This window comes from Ascidiella aspersa, chromosome 9, assembly GCF_963924565.1.
Source record: "Ascidiella aspersa chromosome 9, kaAscAspe10.2, whole genome shotgun sequence".
NCBI lineage: Eukaryota > Metazoa > Chordata > Ascidiacea > Phlebobranchia > Ascidiidae > Ascidiella > Ascidiella aspersa.
The window spans coordinates 13,877,440-13,897,032 of record NC_139455.1 but is presented as its reverse complement, the minus strand read 5'-3'; the positions used below and the strand labels follow the sequence as shown (position 1 = coordinate 13,897,032).

Here is a 19,593-nt window from a genome sequence, read left to right as displayed (position 1 = left end):
TTAGTACGCTGGAATATGCGATTCAAACCAACTATTTTGTACGACAGTTCACAGTTTATCCTGAACTAGTAATTCATTTGGGAGATAAAAGCACGTTGTCTACAACCAAGGAACTGATGCAACTTTCGGCAAAACATCCCCACCTAAAACAGGTTGTGTCTTATGACACAACATTTTTGCTTGGAGATTACTACGTTTCTGTTTTGGTGGCTCGAAATACGTATTTTGTAGGTGACCCTATATTTCCAGTAGCATTTCTCATTCACGGACGAAAATTTCTTAAACATCACCGAGAGTTTTTAAGGGATATTCTTCCCGCAATCGGTTTGACCAAGTCCAAAAATATTCCTGTGGTAACCGACCGGGAAAAAGGAATAACAAAGTGCTTTAAGACAACTTTTTCTCGGCTTACAAACGTGTTTTGCACAAACCACCTAATAAAAGATGTTGAACAATGGGTAAAATCTTGCGGTGACAAAGAAGACATATAGGTTTTGAAAGATGACATTGTGAGGTTAATTGACTGTGCCACAAAAGCAGACTTTGATAAAAAATTTGAAGTTTTTTCCAGCACCTGGTCACAATCTTTCCTCAATTACGTAAAAAAAAGTCTTTATGATGATCTGCTCAACCATGCTTGTCGGATAGTGTCAAACCAATTTTCAGCATTCCCGGATGGTTTGGTGGTTACAAACAATATTGCTGAAAGCATGAACCATGTCTTGAAGGCTGCAACTGATCATAAACAACTTCCTTTTGACGTTATTGTGATGATATTCAAACAAGTGCAAGACGTGTACAATTACGATTTCGTCCGAGGAGTTACGGGTTTTGGAAACTACCAACTGAAGAAAGAATTCGCCTCGTTGGCAAAGCCAAGATCAGATGTCACATTGCCGCCAATAACAAGTTTAAAACAGATTGTGCAAGGAGTCATGGCAAAAGAAGACCCAGTTCGAGGTACCGTGGAGAAAGGCGAATATTTTCGAACAACGCAACGAGCTATGGCCCGCATTTGTGTACAAAGAGGCTTGGTTGGATTTTCATCAGCAACATCATCATTCTCTGTGATGAATCCTTTCGGTGGTGACGTGCACAGTGTTTGTTTTTTCCCAAAACCTTCCAAGTGTTCTTGTCCAAGTACGGGCCGCTGTTTTCACATTTTTGCGGTGCAAATGGCTTTAGGTGAATCTGGTGCGAACACAAAAGATAGAGAAAAATATTCCCTGTCCATGTTGATCAAAAATAGGAGAGGAAGAGAAAGAAAATCCGGCACAAAACGCCCTAGACCAAAAGACTACGACTACGATGTTGATCCGGCACCAGATGCACAATCACCAAAGGAGCGAAGCATTCTAAATCCTATTGCTACTTCAACGCCAATGAAAATGCATCACACTACTGAATTGGATTTCAGCGATTTCAATGTAAGCGGAATCGTCGAGTTTTCGATAGACGACAGCGAAGTTTTGCCACATGCTTCAGATCATGAAGCAATTGCTTCGCCTTATCCGTGGGACGACGACCAGCACCTCGAGGCAAAATCTCATCCGCCATCTCATTTGCTTGACTGCGTTGTTGGCAACAATTGGTTAACAGATGAGGTTATAGAATCTGCTATCCGTGTTTTCATTTCCAATGCAGCAAACGAATCATATCTGATATGGGACAGCTGTTTCACACAACTTGCAGCAAAGAACTTGCATGATAGTATCAGTGCATATGCGTGCAACAACGAAGCGGTCAATCACGACAATTTTATATTCCTTATTAATCCTGGAGCACACTGGTTTTTTATGGTGGCAAATCTAAAACAAAAACAGATTTTATGCATCGATTCTTTAACAAGCCTAACTTCCACAACTACACTAAAAGTATGTTTCACAAATGTTTTTAAAATTATTCATTCTTGCTACTCAGTTGCTTCAATGAGCACCGCGATCGTTGATTGGAAATTTGTCCGGTGCTCTGATGTTCCCCAGCAGATAAATTCTTATGACTGTGGAGTGCACGTTATTGCAAATTCATTTTCTTACATTAATGGACAGCATTTGACAAAACATTTGCCTTCAAAACAAGCAAGAAATTGGGTTGCAAGTCTGTTGGCGGAATCAAGTGGTCATACAACGCCACCAGTAAAACCACGGGAAAAAATTGATGAAGCAAATAAAGCGGTGGAAAAAACATGGATTGAATACGCAACTGGAGATTTACAGATCGTGGAAGTGGAGCTAGCGTTTAATTTGAATGTGCAAGACACTACGAAAAAAGACTGGTCCACTTGTGAGGCTGTTAACTGTCCAGGCAACAAACCACACGTTCTACAAATATTTTGTGTCGATTGTCGAAAATGGTTCCATAAAACTTGTCTTCCAGGCAAAGTTGCTTTTTCCGGCACATACTTTTCATGTAGACAATAGTCATTACAGTGTTTTTTTCGTTCGATAATGTATACGTATTATATTTCGATTTTTCTCAATAATCTTTCTGTTCGATTCTTATTCTTGTTAAATATCTTGTCGCAATTTGTAATGAGAAATGTAAATATATCTAATTTACCGCTAATATGGAAATCACACACCACCTAATTCATTGTGTATAAACGGCAATTGAAAACTGCAATGGACGACGAATTTTACGATTGATGAATGAGAATACGATCTGAGATTTCCAGCTGTGTTTTAGTTGCCCTGGGAGTTTGACTATGGGTCACTCAGCTGGAAAACAGATTTATTGTTATTATTAGATTGTTTGAATTGGGCGCAGCAGCAACTACAACCTTTACAGTACTTTCAAGCAACCCCGCTTCCATTGTCTAAAAGTTTAAAAAGTTCACAACTTCCTAAAACATTGCGACCTTTTGCGAAAAACAAGAACAGCAAATTCGTAGCGGGCTGTGCTAATATTTTTGTTTTGGTTTAACTTTAACCTCGTAAATTTAGCTTTGTCTTATCGCCTTATGGTCGTTGTTTATCTACGGTTTGCCAACACAACAAACAGTCAATTTGTTATTACCCGACGTACTGAGACTCTTAACCAAGGATGGCAGTACTGTACGGTACGTATAACCGTACCACGTACCTCGTTACGCAGAGCGTACCGTGCCAAATGTCAAAAATCAAACTACTTGAGGTACAGTACGCAAAATCGTACCGTGGGCCCACCTTTAAATAAACCGATCTGGATTGGGTTGGATACATTTTATGACATGCACTTAAAGGAGAAGTTTCTAAACTCTAAACATGCTGCCCCACTACAACCAGCTTATTCGAAATGAAAGGTTGATGTGTTTTCTACGATGGGCTCGTGCAGCGACAGTGTGTAATTTTCAACAGCATGTTTTTTTTTAATTATTGCTGCGAAAGAGACAACAACAACACTAGCTAGATTTTTAACTAACTTAAGAATCAATTACAAATGTCGAGTTAGTCTCTGTTCTTGTCATGTGCGCGTTTTAATAATACGCCCACAGTACGTGCACGGTTGTTACTTGAAAACGGTTTGGAAGATGATTTAATGACTGAAGCAAATTTCGTAATTGATACAAATAATTTTAGCTGGTCTAGCAATTTAAAAAATGCTCTTTGTCATCATCTAGTGTTAAAAACATTTTTACGAAAGTTTGGCAACAAATTTGTTATAAAAAAATTGTTAAGAGAAAAAATTATTCATTTAATTGGAAACGATTTTGATAAAAAAATGTTAAGTGAAAAAAAGTAATCATTTAATTTAAAACGATTTTAATAGTTCAAAACAAATTTGTTTCGCACGACACACATTCCGACAGTTCATTCTGTTCCTACAGCTTCGTTCGTTTCATTCCGACAGTTCATTCTGTTCCTACAGCTTTCCGTTCCTACAGCTTCGTTCGTTTCATTCCGACAGTTCATTCCGTTCCTACAGCTTCGTTCGTTTCATTCCGACAGTTCATTCCGTTCCTACAGCTTCGTTCGTTTCATTCCGACAGTTCATTCCGTTCCTACAGATTCGTTCGTTTCATTCCGACAGTTCATTCTGTTCCTACAGCTTCGTTCGTTTCATTCCGACAGTTCATTCTGTTCCTACAGCTTTGTTCGTTTCATTCCGATAGTTCATTCTGTTCCTACAGCTTCGTTCGTTTCATTCCGACAGTTCATTCTGTTCCTACAGCTTTCCGTTCCTACAGCTTCGTTCGTTTCATTCCGACAGTTCATTCCGTTCCTACAGCTTCGTTCGTTTCATTCCGACAGTTCATTCCGTTCCTACAGCTTCGTTCGTTTCATTCTGACAGTTCATTCTGTTCCTACAGCTTCGTTCGTTTCATTCCGACAGTTCATTCCGTTCCTACAGCTTCGTTCGTTTCATTCCGACAGTTCATTCCGTTCCTACAGCTTCGTTCGTTTCATTTCGACAGTTCATTCCGTTCCTACAGCTTCGTTCGTTTCATTCCGACAGTTCATTCCGTTCCTACAGCTTCGTTCGTTTCATTCTGACAGTTCATTCTGTTCCTACAGCTTCGTTCGTTTCATTCCGACAGTTCATTCCGTTCCTACAGCTTCGTTCGTTTCATTCCGACAGTTCATTCTGTTCCTACAGCTTCGTTCGTTTCATTCCGACAGTTCATTCTGTTCCTACAGCTTTGTTCGTTTCATTCCGATAGTTCATTCTGTTCCTACAGCTTCGTTCGTTTCATTCCGACAGTTCATTCTGTTCCTACAGCTTTCCGTTCCTACAGCTTCGTTCGTTTCATTCCGACAGTTCATTCCGTTCCTACAGCTTCGTTCGTTTCATTCCGACAGTTCATTCCGTTCCTACAGCTTCGTTCGTTTCATTCCGACAGTTCATTCTGTTCCTACAGCTTTGTTCGTTTCATTCGGACAGTTCATTCTGTTCCTACAGCTTTGTTCGTTTCATTCCGACAGTTCATTCTGTTCCTACAGCTTCGTTCGTTTCATTCCGACAGTTCATTCTGTTCCTACAGCTTCGTTCGTTTCATTCTGACAGTTCATTCTGTTCCTACAGCTTCGTTCGTTTCATTCCGACAGTTCATTCCGTTCCTACAGCTTCGTTCGTTTCATTCCGACAGTTCATTCCGTTCCTACAGCTTCGTTCGTTTCATTCCGACAGTTCATTCCGTTCCTACAGCTTCGTTCGTTTCATTCCGACAGTTCATTCCGTTCCTACAGCTTCGTTCGTTTCATTCTGACAGTTCATTCTGTTCCTACAGCTTCGTTCGTTTCATTCCGACAGTTCATTCTGTTCCTACAGCTTTCCGTTCCTACAGCTTCGTTCGTTTCATTCCGACAGTTCATTCCGTTCCTACAGCTTCGTTCGTTTCATTCCGACAGTTCATTCCGTTCCTACAGCTTCGTTCGTTTCATTCCGACAGTTCATTCTGTTCCTACAGCTTTGTTCGTTTCATTCGGACAGTTCATTCTGTTCCTACAGCTTTGTTCGTTTCATTCCGACAGTTCATTCTGTTCCTACAGCTTCGTTCGTTTCATTCCGACAGTTCATTCTGTTCCTACAGCTTTGTTCGTTTCATTCCGACAGTTCATTCTGTTCCTACAGCTTCGTTTGTTTCATTCCGACAGTTCATTCTGTTCCTACAGCTTCGTTCGTTTCATTCCGAAAGTTTATTCGGTTTCTACAGCTTCGTTCATTTCATTCCGACAGTTCATTCTGTTCCTACAGCTTTGTTCATTTCATTTCGACAGTTCAGATATTCCTACAGCGTAATTCATTCCATTCCGACAGTTCATTCTGTTCCTACAGCTTCGTTTGTTTCATTCCGACAGTTCATTCTGTTCCTACAGCTTCGTTCGTTTCATTCCGAAAGTTTATTCTGTTCCTACAGCTTCGTTCATTTCATTCCGACAGTTCATTCTGTTCCTACAGCGTCATTCATTCCATTCCGACAGTTCATTCTATTCCGACAGTTAATTCTGTTCCTACAGCTTCGTTCATTTCATTCCGACAGTTCATTCTGCTCCTACAGCGTCATTCATTCCATTCCGACAGTTCATTCGGTTTCTACAGCTTCGTTCATTTCATTCCGACAGTTTATTGTGTTCATACAGCTTCGTTCATTTCATTCCGACAGTTCATTCTATTCCGACAGTTAATTCTATTCCGACAGTTAATTCTGTTCCTACAGCTTCGTTCATTTCATTCCGACAGTTCATTCTGCTCCTACAGCGTCATTCATTCCATTCCGACAGTTCATTCGGTTTCTACAGCTTCGTTCATTTCATTCCGACAGTTTATTGTGTTCATACAGCTTCGTTCATTTCATTCCGACAGTTCATTCTGTTCCTACAGCGTCATTCATTCCATTCCGACAGTTCATTCTATTCCGACAGTTAATTCTGTTCCTACAGCTTCGTTCATTTCATTCCGACAGTTCATTCTGCTCTTACAGCGTCATTCATTCCATTCCGACAGTTCATTCTATTCCGACAGTTCATTCTGTTCCTACAGCTTCGTTCATTTCATTTCGACAGTTCATTCTGTTCCTACAGCTTCGTTCATTTCATTCCGAGAGTTCATTCTGTTCCTACAGCTTCGTTCATTTCATTCCGACAGTTTATTGTGTTCATACAGCTTCGTTCATTTCATTCCGACAGTTCATTCTGCTCCTGCAGCGTAATTCATTCCATTCCGACAGTTCATTCGGTTTCTACAGCTTCGTTCATTTCATTCCGACAGTTTATTGTGTTCATACAGCTTCGTTCATTTCATTCCGACAGTTCATTCTGCTCCTGCAGCGTAATTCATTCCATTCCGACAGTTCATTCGGTTTCTACAGCTTCGTTCATTTCATTCCGACAGTTCATTCTGTTCCTACAGCGTCATTCATTCCATTCCGACAGTTCATTCTATTCCGACAGTTAATTCTGTTCCTACAGCTTCGTTCATTTCATTCCGACAGTTCATTCTGCTCTTACAGCGTCATTCATTCCATTCCGACAGTTCATTCTATTCCGACAGTTCATTCTGTTCCTACAGCTTCGTTCATTTCATTTCGACAGTTCATTCTGTTCCTACAGCTTTGTTCGTTTCATTCCGACAGTTCATTCTGTTCCTACAGCGTCATTCATTCCATTCCGACAGTTCATTCTGCTCCTACAGCGTCATTCATTCCATTCCGACAGTTCATTCTATTCCGACAGTTCATTCTGTTCCTGCAGCTTCGTTCATTTCATTCCGACTGTTCATTCTGCTCCTGCAGCGTAATTCATTCCATTCCGACAGTTCATTCTATTCCGACAGTTCATTCTGTTCCTACAGCTTCGTTCATTTCATTCCGACAGTTCATTCTGTTCCTACAGCTTCGTTCATTTCATTCCGACAGTTTATTGTGTTCATACAGCTTCGTTCATTTCATTCCGACAGTTCATTCTGCTCCTGCAGCGTAATTCATTCCATTCCGACAGTTCATTCTATTCCGACAGTTAATTCTGTTCCTACAGCGTCATTCATTCTATTCCGACAGTTCATTCTATTGCGACAGTTCATTCCGTTCCGACCATTCATCAAATTAGTTTCGGCCCTATTCATTCCATTCCGACAATTCCGACCATTCCGTAAATTAGTGAGCGTTCCGACTATTCCGACCATTCATCATTCCGTAAATTAGTGTTACCCGTTTTACTTGACCCAACCACACCCTAACTGAAATTGTGCAAGGATTTAATAAGTGTTTAAACGCTGTGGTATAGGATTCTAGAGACCAGCGCCAAAATTGAATATTACTATTTGGTGTACGCTGATGTTTTTGCTATGCAGGGGATTTTAAACATAAATTTCGAGTTACATGGATAATTATAAAAAGATATATAAGCGTCGTTGGATCAAATTACGAAGAGAAAAGAACCGCAAAAAGCTAAAAAAAGAGTACTATCGTAAATTTATTTCTAGTAGTGACAGTGAACCAGAAGTTGTTCCATTTGCTGTCTCTTGTCCTAAACCGTTGGATGCTCCTTCGTGTAGTAGTCGCTTTTCCCAATTAATTTGTGACAAGTCTACATCAATTGCAGATACAAATTTGACTATTATTAGTCACGAAAATGCACAAGTAGTACAGGACCATGAAGAATCTAGTCGACCATTTGTTGAATCAGATGAAAATTCTTCTGAAAAATCTTTTAATTTAGGTGGCGATGCATGTTTTAAAGAAAAAATGATCCAATGGGTAAACCAATTTGAAGTTAAACATGCGGCTGTTGATGATCTTTTAAAACTTTTGCAAAATTATGGACATTCTTACTTGCCATCCAGTTGTCGTACACTACTAGCAACTCCAAAAACTGTTAATTTGGAACAAAGGTCCTCAATGGAGTATTTTTACTTTTCCTTGCAAACTCAGCTATTTAATCATTTATCTGAATTTTCCAAATTTTATGAGCGCTTTCCAGACATCCTAAATATATCGTTGAATATTGATGGGTTGCCACTTTTTAAAAGTTCAAATAAATGTTTGTGGCCTATTCTATGCAGTATTAATAATTTACAGCCATCATGTGTGTTTCCTATTGCTCTATGTTATGGATGTTCAAAACCTGCTAATCTAGATTTTCTTAAAGACACTGTAGAAGATATAAAAGCATTGTTTCAAAATAAACTTGTGTGGAAAAGTCAGAAAATTTATATCAAGCTTCAAAGCATTATATGTGATGCCCCTGCTCGATCAATGGTAAAATCAACAAAATCATTTAATGGGTATTATGGTTGTGATTTTTGTACACAAAAGGGTCTATGGTTAGGAAGAATCACCTACCAAGAATGTGTAAAATTTGAAATGAGAAGTGATCAATCTTTCCGGGACCAGATTAACAAAGAGCACCACATAGGGATTTCACCTTTCCTGGAGTTGCCAGTAAACATGATTCAACAGTTTCCTCTGGATTACATGCATCAAACTTGCTTAGGTGTCATGAAAAAACTTTTATTGACATGGATGCGTGGCAACAAAAAAGTCCGACTATCATTTATTCAAATTGAGGAAATTAGTTCTCGACTCATTAACTTGCGACAATTTGTTCCGCAATGTTTTTCCCGCTTGCCCCGTTCTCTTAGAGAAGTTGACCGATGGAAAGCTACTGAATTTCGACAGTTTTTACTTTATACTGGTAAACTTGTTCTTAAAAAAATCCTTCCAGGAGATTTATATAACCATTTTCTACTACTCAATGTAGCTCTATGTATTCTGGTGTCAAAAAGTCTATGTACTTTACACTTGGAGTTAGCAAGCACTCTTTTGCAGAAATTTGTTGTAGAATCCAGGGCTGGGGAGCCACCGTAAAATAGCATTAGCTCCGGCTCCAGCTCCGGAGCCATCAGGCAATTATTAAATGGCTCCGGCTCCAGCTCCAGCTCCGGAGTCGTAAAACTCATATCCTTTGGCTCCGGCTCCAGCTCCGGAGCCATCAAACACACACCCAATGACTCCGGCTCCAGCTCCGGTGCCACCAGTCACTTATTCAATGGCAAGTTTTAAAAATTGCTTTTAGCTAACTAACGTTGGAGATGGAACAAAATATAATTTCTTAGCTTTAGCACCACAAATTGAAAAATGGCTCCAGCTCCAAAAAAATAATAAAAAGGGCTCCGGCTCCGGCTCCAGCTCCACAAAAATAATAAAAATGGCTCCGGCTCCGGCTCCAGCTCCACAAAAATAATAATAATGGCTCCGGCTCCGGCTCTGGCTCCAGAGAAAATGCTTAGCTCCGGGCTCCGGGCTCCAGCTCCGGCTCCGGCTCCCCAGCCCTGGTAGAATCTGCTGACTTATATGGAAAAGAATTTCTTGTTTATAATGTTCACTGTTTGCTTCATTTAACATACACCGTCCAAAATTTTGGAAGCTTGGACAATTGTTCTGCTTTTAAATTTGAAAACTACATGCAAACTCTAAAAAGAAAAGTTAGATCAGGAAAAAAGCCATTATCACAAATAGTAAACAGATTACATGAGAACAGTGTTGTCATTAAAAACAAAACGGATGCTGCATTGATACACACCAAACCTCCAGATAATGCATATGTTAATAACTCTGGTCTACTCCGCTTCACCTGTCTGCAGGTGGTTGAGAAACACAATGAATCTCAGCATTTATGTAGAGTGTTTGAAAATGTTAAATGTATTTTTACTCTTCCATGTAATTCTGACAAAGTTGGCATGTATAAAGGTCACCTACATAATTCAAGTATTAAACTTATTGATAATAGTTATTAACAACTAAAGCCATGTGCATCCAACAACAAAATTCAGCCATATTTCTTTCTGTTTTGCATGATATTGTCTAATCTATTAATATTTATTGGATGAATTGCTCAAACATATTATTGTAAAATTATGACTCCATACCTGAAGATTTGTAATTGAAATGTGTGTTGTTTTTTTTATATAATTTACCATATTAAAAAGATGCATTTTTTAAATCAGGGGTCGGCAACCTTTTTCTAGTCGCAGGCCAAAACCAAACTTAAAAGGTCTCTGCGGGCCGCACAAATGTTAACTAAGGATTGTGTTATTAAAAAGCTAGAGCAACTGTCAATCAGGCGGGCCTCGGATATTTTTTGCACTTAAAAATGTTTTAACTACATTTACAGAGGCAGTAAAGTGTTGACGCAAAGCGCGAAAAAAAGCGTTCGTTTGGTTAAAAAAATTTAAGTTTGCACGTCGTCATCCGTACTACTAATGAAAAGTGTAATAGAACTACTTTAGGGGAATGTGATAACATTTAAAGTTAATCTAGCTCAGTGTTTGTTAACCGTTTTAAGTCAAGGAGCACCAGGCGAGCGAAGCGAGTCCGATTTTTTTTCGGTATACAGATATTTCTTTTAAATTTTTTACAAGTTTTTATTACATTGCCGAAAATAAAAAATTTTTAAAAAACCAAACGCATAATGAATTTTGCAATTACGTAGTTAAATTAATCAAAAAGTATGTGAAATAGACCCGTGTCTGATTTGTCTAAGAGACGGCGGGCCGGATGGATTTCATTGGCGGGCCGTAGGTTGCCGACCCCTGATTTAAATAATGTATTGTTTTATCATTCATTTGAGACACTTTTTGGTAAAATCACTAACAGAATCACTCTTTTTTTAGGATTTATTTTTGTTAAAAGGTAATACATTTATATTTTACATAGTAACAAAAAGTGGATACAAGGTAAGGTACACATTAGTTTGTAAATAAACAGTTACATTTATATATTGAAAAGAAGCTTTTCTGAATTAAATGGATCACATCGTTGCCATGGAACAGCTTTGGTATAGTAGTTTGCCAGTTTTTTCTGTATTCTTTTGAAATATTTTAAACTTCTTATTAAAGCTTTCTTGCATTTATAAGATGAGAATGTACTGTTCAAATTTTTATTTTTTTCCATAAGTAGTTATCTTGTACTGTACTTAGATGTCCTTTGCAATTGTTGAATTTCTGGATGAAGAAACAGTAGAAGTTGTGTGTAATTCATGGATTTTTACAACGGATGACGTAAATATATTTTTTGTTGGATGAAATTCTTAATTGCTTTTAATACCTATCACAGTTAATATCTAAATAATATTTACCTCTTTGTCACACTTTTGCATTACCAGAAAAGTCTCACTTTGTAAAACTTGATTAAATGCAGTGGCGTAACTAGGGGGTGTATAGGCACAATATTTTTTTAATGTAATTGAGTCATATGAAGCTAATGCAAAGCTAAAATCGATAAACGTTGACTTTTGTCTCTCGTTTCCTCCTGGGCCTACCATAAACACTGGACTTTTTTCTCTGTCACTATTCGTTCAGGTTGGCTGATCGGCAATTGTTTATTCGACACTTCAGCGAATACAATAGTTCATTTGTACTCCGAAAAAATTTGCTATGAAGAAGGTGTATTCATGTACACCAGGGGTTCCAAACCTTTTTTCGATCTTGTTTCACTTGGACGCTCACTGCCAGGCGTACCACTTCTTGCAGAGCAATTATTTGACATAATTAATGCCCACTGTCCCACAGCGTTGTATGGCTTTTCAAAGCAATCATTAGCATCAGACGGAAAATGGGGAACTTGCTTAGTTGAAAATCGGAGACCCTCTTTATTAGATTTCTGTATACACACCTAATTCAATGTATGTTTATTGTAATTTAATGGTTGGGTACATTAGGTTTTTTAATAATTTTGTATAGAGTTATTTGCACAGTGTATATATATTTTATATTTTACAGAAGAAAAAGAAATGTTATTGGCCACCTAATCATCCAAAACAAAAAGCAAAAAAAAATCAATTACCAGACAAAGACAATTGGAGTATATATAATGTGAGAGTATTTGGTTATTCAGGTGAGATTATATTACCAAACATACAGCTAGTTATTTATTTTGGAAAGCTGATAAACAATGCCTTTCAGATGATTATAGTGATGCTTTAGTGAAGTGTAACAAAGCTCTTGAAACATCAAATATTGAGGGTTGTGAGTTGCATGAAGGTATAAGGCCAAAAAAGCGCCCAAGAAGATATTTAGATGAGGAAGGTATGATGCTAAGGTTTGTTTACTAGGAGATTATCAAAAGTTGAGTTTAGGTTGTTTGACAGACTGGAGGTGATGTTTATTAACAAATAATATTATAGCAATGGGGTACTTTTCATCAAATTAATGTATATACATTTCAACCAATATTTTGAATACCATTTTATCTTTAAAATAAGTAAACAACTAATATGTATTTTTTATGTGATGTTTTGTTATTAAGATAAAGGGTCTTCATTGAACGATGTTCATACTGAAAAAGTCCTTGGAGATGTATCATTTGATGAAGGTATTTATTTGTATTTATATTAAATAAATGTGCCAAACAGTGTAACCTTTAAAACAGTGGTTCCCAACCCTTTTCTTCTTGTGGCCCCTTTTAAGTCTTCGTTAACTTACCCGACAACCAATTATAGTGTATAATACATAAACCAGAGTCAATAAAAAAACACATTTTAAAAATGGCAAAATTCACATTGTAAAAAAATCTAGACGGATTGTATCAAAATTTGGCTAAAATGTCCAGATTTAAGTGTGCACATTGCACATGCAAGCCAAAACAGGTTGAGAATCACTGATGTAAGCCTTGTGTAAAAGTACCTTAACCATTACTTTAAATATTACTTCGCAATCAAGTTTCCTTATTTCTTCAGATTTAAATTATATGTTAAATCAAATGTGTTAAAATAAAAAAAGTGCAATTTGTGTATAAGTTTTGTAAGTGGTACTCTTTAAGTAGTGTGAATTAAGTTAGTTGCACTTCAAATCTAGACCTTGTTGTTATTCAAGGAGCCAAATAGTGCACTTGAGTGCAAAAAAGTTCACAAGACACTTTGGCTCTTTTGGTTAAATTTTCTGTTAGTATTCAACCGACTCCGGTGAAATGTGCGATTTCGGCAAGTTCTGAGTCCGGCCCTGACTCTACAGCTTGTATTCCGCCAAATTACATAACTAAAATAATGTGGACATTCAGCATTCCACTTATAGGGGTGTCCTATAACTCATTCACTGACAATACATGGTTGGAAAATATTCCACCCTATGCTATTTCACAATTTCCAGTTGGCGCCATTTGAGTTTTAAAATTTGGTACTGCGTATGTGCATGTCGGACTCGGGACCCGGGTAGTTTTATGTGGTCTTACTGGAGTCCCTAGTCCGACTCCAGCAAAACAAGGTGACTCCTTGAGTCCTGAGTCCGACTCTGCAGCCCTGTTAATGAATATCAATAAAATTGTAAGATATTTTTGTATATATTTGTTTTTTTAGGTACTACAAGCAGTCAAGAATTCATCGAATCTACAATGACAGGTTGTTTTTTAAAACAATTAGGTTATATTTGTTCTCATAGAACAGAACTTTTATAGGATTTTGTAAATCGCTTAAGCATATAAAAATATTTTTACTTTGCTTTTAAATCCTTTCATGTTTGCTCTAACTATTGTTGTTTTTGCAACAAGTTGTTTAAACAATAATTCTGCCAAGATAAAAAAATATTTTCATTGTTTTTAGTTCAAATAGGAAAGATTTTGGGCAACCAAAACAAAATTTTAAAACTACTGGAAACTAAGAGTTCCGCTAGTGATGCGGAAAACAATTTTTTTGAGATGGTGCCACTGGACAATGAAATCGAATTTTCTGAATTGGAAGAAAATTTAAAAAACAAGACAACTAGGAGATATTTGGTAAGTTTTTTTGTTTTCACCATAGAATGTTTATTTTGCTAAAAAAAAATTGTTTAAAATCCTTGTTTCACCATAAAGACAATGCAATGTACAGCATGTTTAATCCAGTAGTGTACCCATTTTCACCTACTGTCTGTATAGTGTGTCCAAAAGCAATAAGTTATTATAATAAACCAAGGAAAAATAGTATTGGCTTCCAATGTTAAAAATCTTGTACAATATGACGTAAAGCTTATAGAAATTTAAAAAAAAATATCTAAAACAAAAATTCATGGTTGCAAAACTTTTTCAGACTGCATCAACCAACTACCTATTGATATTATAATATTTAATTTGTATTTGCATAAATAACAATGCCTGTTTTAATAGCAATTTATCAAATCTGTGCATTATTTCGCAATAAGCATATTAATATTTAGATTATTCAGGGGCCAGTGTATTTTTTTTTTTGTAAATAACCGATACTGATGAGCAAACTGCATTCTTTTTTTAATTTCCAATTGTAGATGTGGAAGAGGCTTAAAAACCACAAGTCACGTCATTTTCTTAAGGGGGTTGGGGGCTATGCTACACTGCTTACATATTTTACTGTATCTAGGTATTTTTGAATGCTAACATTATATGCAGGTGCAATACTTGCGGTCAACCAGAGGAAAGGGCGTGAGTGAAACAATACGTAGAGCTATGAAGCACATTGGTACCTACAAGCTTTGGTCTACCTTCAGCTATAAAGGCCGAAAAGGAAAGAAACCATTCATGGAATCTAAATTGTGTAAAGTTATTGTGGGTATGTACATAAGGTGTATTACGGATAATGTTAGTAGAAATACTACCAGCTAATTTACTTTTTTGTGATATTCAAACTTCTGTGAACATTAACCACCCTAATGGTAAACTGAGAATGTTTTAAAACGCAAATTAAAAAAAAAAAAAAAAGAAATTACATGTTGTAGTATTATCAGAGTTGCCTGCCATATTAATAATTGTTGAGTATAATTGTTATCCAGGGGACAAAATCTTGATGTATATATTGTAGGCACAGTTATGAAAGCTCATGAGACTACAATTAAAGCTGTAGAAGACGAAGTGTCAGCTTTTCTGAAGCATGCGCCCAACAAACCGGGTGGATCAAATTTTTCGGTAAGTTGATGGAAAAAAAAACTTTGACGTTTTAAAATGACAAAAAATCTATACATTGTACAAAAATGTACAATTTAATTGTATTGTTATGTTTTATCCAAAAAATGATCTTAGCACCCAGTGCTGTGGAGTCGGCCTCGGGCCTCGACAAAGTCGGTTTGTTTTGCTAGAGTCCGACCTGTTCTTGCGCAGTACCAATTTCAGAAACTGATTAATCTGTTAAAAGTTGTAATAGCATATGGTTGAATATTTTCCAACCATGTATTGTTGGTTTTGAATCATATGACACCGCTATGAGCGGATTGCTAAATATCCAACTTACAGCTGGAGTCAGACTCTGGTTAGTTTTAGCCGACTCCGCAGCCCTGTTAAGCAACCATATTGAATTTGTCAATTAAGAATTAAAAATTATTGTTGTTAATTCTTATCGTTACAGAAACAAAACAAGACTTGTGACAGCAGCAACACCTCTATCAGCAGTGGAAGTGGAACTTTTCCATATCTTTCTTCTGACTCTGAGGAGTGAGGAGCAATAACGTCCATATATTTGATGTTTTTTGGTTTGCCCACGTACAACTTTTCATATCGTGTACTCCTAATTTTAATAAATAAAGACCTTGAGTACTACGCTGTATTGTGATTAATTGAATATTATCCATGGCGTAATATTGCAGACATTTTTAGTAATGAACGTAAATTATTATGTTATTTTTCGCATAGGCAATGTTTTTACTTACATTTACATTGTCACCATAATAACGTGTTTGACTGTTTATGCAGGCAAAAATCCTTCTCATGTAACTTAAAAATGTTGTTTACACATTTACGGAAAAAATACGTTTGTTTGGAAGTTATTAAAAACGTTTCTTGCGCAACAATTTAACGTAATGGCGACACAGATAAATAAAGCTATTAAGGACGTTTACCACAACGTTAGTTTAACGTTTCTGGCTGTCTACACGTTTACGTAAAAACAACGTTTGTTTTGAATGTCATAAAAACGTTTCGACTGGCATTAGGTAACGTTACGAGGACGTATATAAAAAAGTTATTCGGACGTTGATGGAACGTTAACAGTTACGTTTACCACAACGTTATTTTAACGTTTCTGGCTGTCTACACATTTACGTTAAAACAACGAACCAGAATAACGTGACTACAACTTTTTTTTGATGTGAATATAACGTTTAAACAACGTCAAATTGTTTGCTGGGAGGTTAATATTAATGATATATGAGAAGGATTAAAAATACGTCTAAATTCCACATAACTATAATTCATAGGAAAACATTACAAACAGGCATTTGGTACAGCAATAGAGTCACCGGTTTCGGTAACTGTGACGAACTTGGTAATATATGACATCGAGCAACGCGCCATGAATTCATTCTATACACTTTATTTCTGGACTAGTATTTCGAAAAGCAAATTGAGATCGCTACCTAAATTTCAGAACGGATCACACTCTTCAGCACAAACGCTCGGTTGTAAAATGCTACACCGCGCTTCAAAGCTTTGCACTAGCAATACGGACGAAGCACAAATTAACCATATAACAACTAAACCAGAACCGAAAGGCCTTGCTAATATTCCTTAAATTCCAGATCTGGGCGAAAAACTGAAACAATTTTAAAAAGCCACAATTTTTCAACAGCATTTAAACCGGTCAGGAAAATTAGAAATTTTAACTTTCACCTAAAGACCCAGTAAACCAGAAAAACGACAAATAAGGGTCTGTTTATAAAATTCCCTGTGGAGGTTGTCCAGCAACCTACACAGGAGAAACTAAACGTTCCTTTCATCTCAGGAAACTTGAACCTAGGCGTGTCCGCCACAAAAGGGCATCCCGGTCAGCTCTGGCAGAGTATGAGGTTGAACTCCGACACGGAATTCATTGAAATAACTGTAAAATTCTCGACTGGAAACCTCTATTACAAAACGCGGTTCATTGAATCATTTCCGATTAACTAATGTAGTAACACCATGAACAATATTTAGGCTACTTGTCGTTGTGGCTAACGTCATGGCGGATAAACGCTCGTTGTTCGACGGTGCAGTTCTGCAACGGATGACTCCGTCGCGTCACGGCTTATCGCATACTTCAGCGACGTCTAGATTTATGATTTTTATCTATAGTCTTTTATTTTTACTTTTTAGTATATAAGCTGGCTAACGCATTCTTGTTTTAATTATCAATTCTGATGAGGTAGCTGGTATCTGCTGCCGAAATGTCGTTTTATTTTTAAAGTGACGTCAATGTTATGTTCACAGTGATGACAAATGTTTACTAGTTACGGAAAAGTCCTTGCTCTCAGGCGCAGGAAAACACACTATTCAAAGATGAAATTATAGGCCGATCTGGATGCCGTGAGGCTATCCCGCTGTATTGGCTCTGATCTCGTTATGTGGGCAGAAAATCACACACTACTCAGATTGTAACTGATTTCTTTTAGCATCGTACACATTGTAGAAAAGACGGTACGCATCTATGTAGGGCATAGGCCCACAAAAGTGATTATCGGAGGCAAAAGCGTCAAAACCAATTACTACAGAGACGGCCGCTGAAGCCCTTGTGGATACGCACAGCCAGATTGGTATACCGGATAAAGTCTTGTGTGACCTTGCAGTGTTGTAAACAAGTCATTTTGAAATCACTGAAGTCCCAGTCAAGTCATAATTAAACTAAGGTGATTCCTAGTAAAGTTTTTGTCATAAAAAATACATGTTAAGCCAGCGTTTCTCAACCGGTGCGCCGCGGAAGGTTGCCAGGTGCGCCGCGAGAAAATGGGAAAAAATGTTACAAAAATTCTGTATTATTTTAGAATTTGCGACTAAAAGTGGATTCCAGCAATAAGACCAAAATAAGAATAACATCAACATCGGAATAAAACACATTTCGGAATAAGATCGAAAAAGGACCAATAGATAACAAACCCAAACCCCTATCGGACCAACAGTCAAGTGTCAAAACAGCGTCTACAAACGCCGCCGTTTAAAAAACATGGCCCATATAAGGCGATGGCGGCGCCTAATCGTTTTATACCCATTTCCTGCGTATGAGGATGTTATTTAGGCCACTTAGATGTTATACCGAAAATGTATTGGGTTTTATTATGGCGTTGGTCAATTCTGTAATTCATACTTAAAAATTTAAATGACATATTACAACATTTGAATAAAATTGTCAATGCAGAATCAAATTGAAAACACTAATCCACAGATAAAATTAAAGCTTTTCTTAAAAAAATAGGGATTTAGAGAGGGAAAGTTAAATTAGGCTATTTGGAGATGATTCTTTAATCAAAGATGACCATTCCGATTTATCTTTTTTAATAAAGGACTATGTTTGTAAATAAACTCTAGTCACTATTTTCTGTGAATAATCACGAGCAATATGACTGGATTCGTAGCCCCTATTGAAGTCCCAATGGTTGATGTTGGGTTTTCGCTAACAAAGAAAGAGGAACTATTGCAACATGTATCTATAGCGGGGCTTTCGCCATAAGACCGCAATTAAAACAACATCAACTTCGGCATAAAAAATAGTTCGGAATAATACCAAAATAGGACTAATATCTAATACTCGTAATAACGTTTAAATCAAAATAAGACCTAAATTCGTCCGAATAAGGCCTACATTGCAAGAATAAAGGCCTTTTCAGCCTTTTACTTAACTCAAAACCCCACCCATAACTTCAACACTAACTCCCCTAATAATTTGAACCATAAACCAAATTCTTATTCTACCCATTACTCGAGCCTAACCCAAACGTCGACACCAAAACGGCCGATGCCAAGAAGATGTCCCTTAACCGTCACAGGCCATACCGTGTTTTTACTGTTTTGGGCGTTATTTTGTCCATTTAGGTCTTATTCCGTTAAATTTTGGATTTATTCAGAGTTAGATGTTGTTGCTTTGGGTGCTTATTCTGTGTTTCCATCGAACTCTAACTAACATACCGTGTGTTTCTATAATTTACAACATAAAAGGCCTATTTTATTTTTTTTTATTTATTTAGGCCTGTCTTATTAAGCACATCGTATTTTAAAGCAGTGCTGTGGAGTCGGAGTCAGATTTGGGACTCTACGTACCGTATAGTTGATTTGTTAAGTCGGACTGCCTGAGTCCCGGGAGTCCCGGGAGTCCCGAGTCCGACGTGCGCAGTAACAATTTTAAAACTGATAATGCCGCCAAATGCAAATTGAAAAAGCGGAATAGCATATATGGTGGATATTTTTCAGCAATGGTTTGTGGGTGGATGAGATATATG

The 19,593-nt window shown here is 37.3% G+C and overlaps 1 protein-coding gene across 1 annotated transcript; it reads left to right on the top strand.

Moving 5' to 3' along the window:
• The first annotated feature begins 7,818 nt into the window (after positions 1–7,818).
• On the top strand, positions 7,819–15,906 carry LOC146133105 (uncharacterized). The gene is made up of 12 exons (XM_083397646.1): positions 7,819–9,251; positions 9,749–10,059; positions 11,089–11,151; positions 11,395–11,475; positions 12,196–12,310; positions 12,379–12,501; positions 12,722–12,787; positions 13,767–13,808; positions 14,010–14,182; positions 14,810–14,969; positions 15,219–15,322; positions 15,759–15,906. Exons 1-12 carry the CDS (start codon positions 8,162–8,164, stop codon positions 15,846–15,848), a joined length of 2,418 nt encoding a protein of 805 aa, XP_083253772.1. The 5' UTR covers positions 7,819–8,161; the 3' UTR covers positions 15,849–15,906.
• The last annotated feature ends 3,687 nt before the right edge of the window (positions 15,907–19,593 follow it).

Excerpts from the sequence above, each read along its gene's own strand:
- LOC146133105 (XM_083397646.1), top strand. The coding sequence starts at position 8,162 with ATGATCCAATGGGTAAACCAATTTGAAGTTAAACATGCGGCTGTTGAT. Across the intron at positions 12,502-12,721 it reads AAGATATTTAGATGAGGAAG|ATAAAGGGTCTTCATTGAAC; the intron begins GTATGATGCTAA and ends TTTGTTATTAAG. Across the intron at positions 14,183-14,809 it reads AGACAACTAGGAGATATTTG|GTGCAATACTTGCGGTCAAC; the intron begins GTAAGTTTTTTT and ends CATTATATGCAG.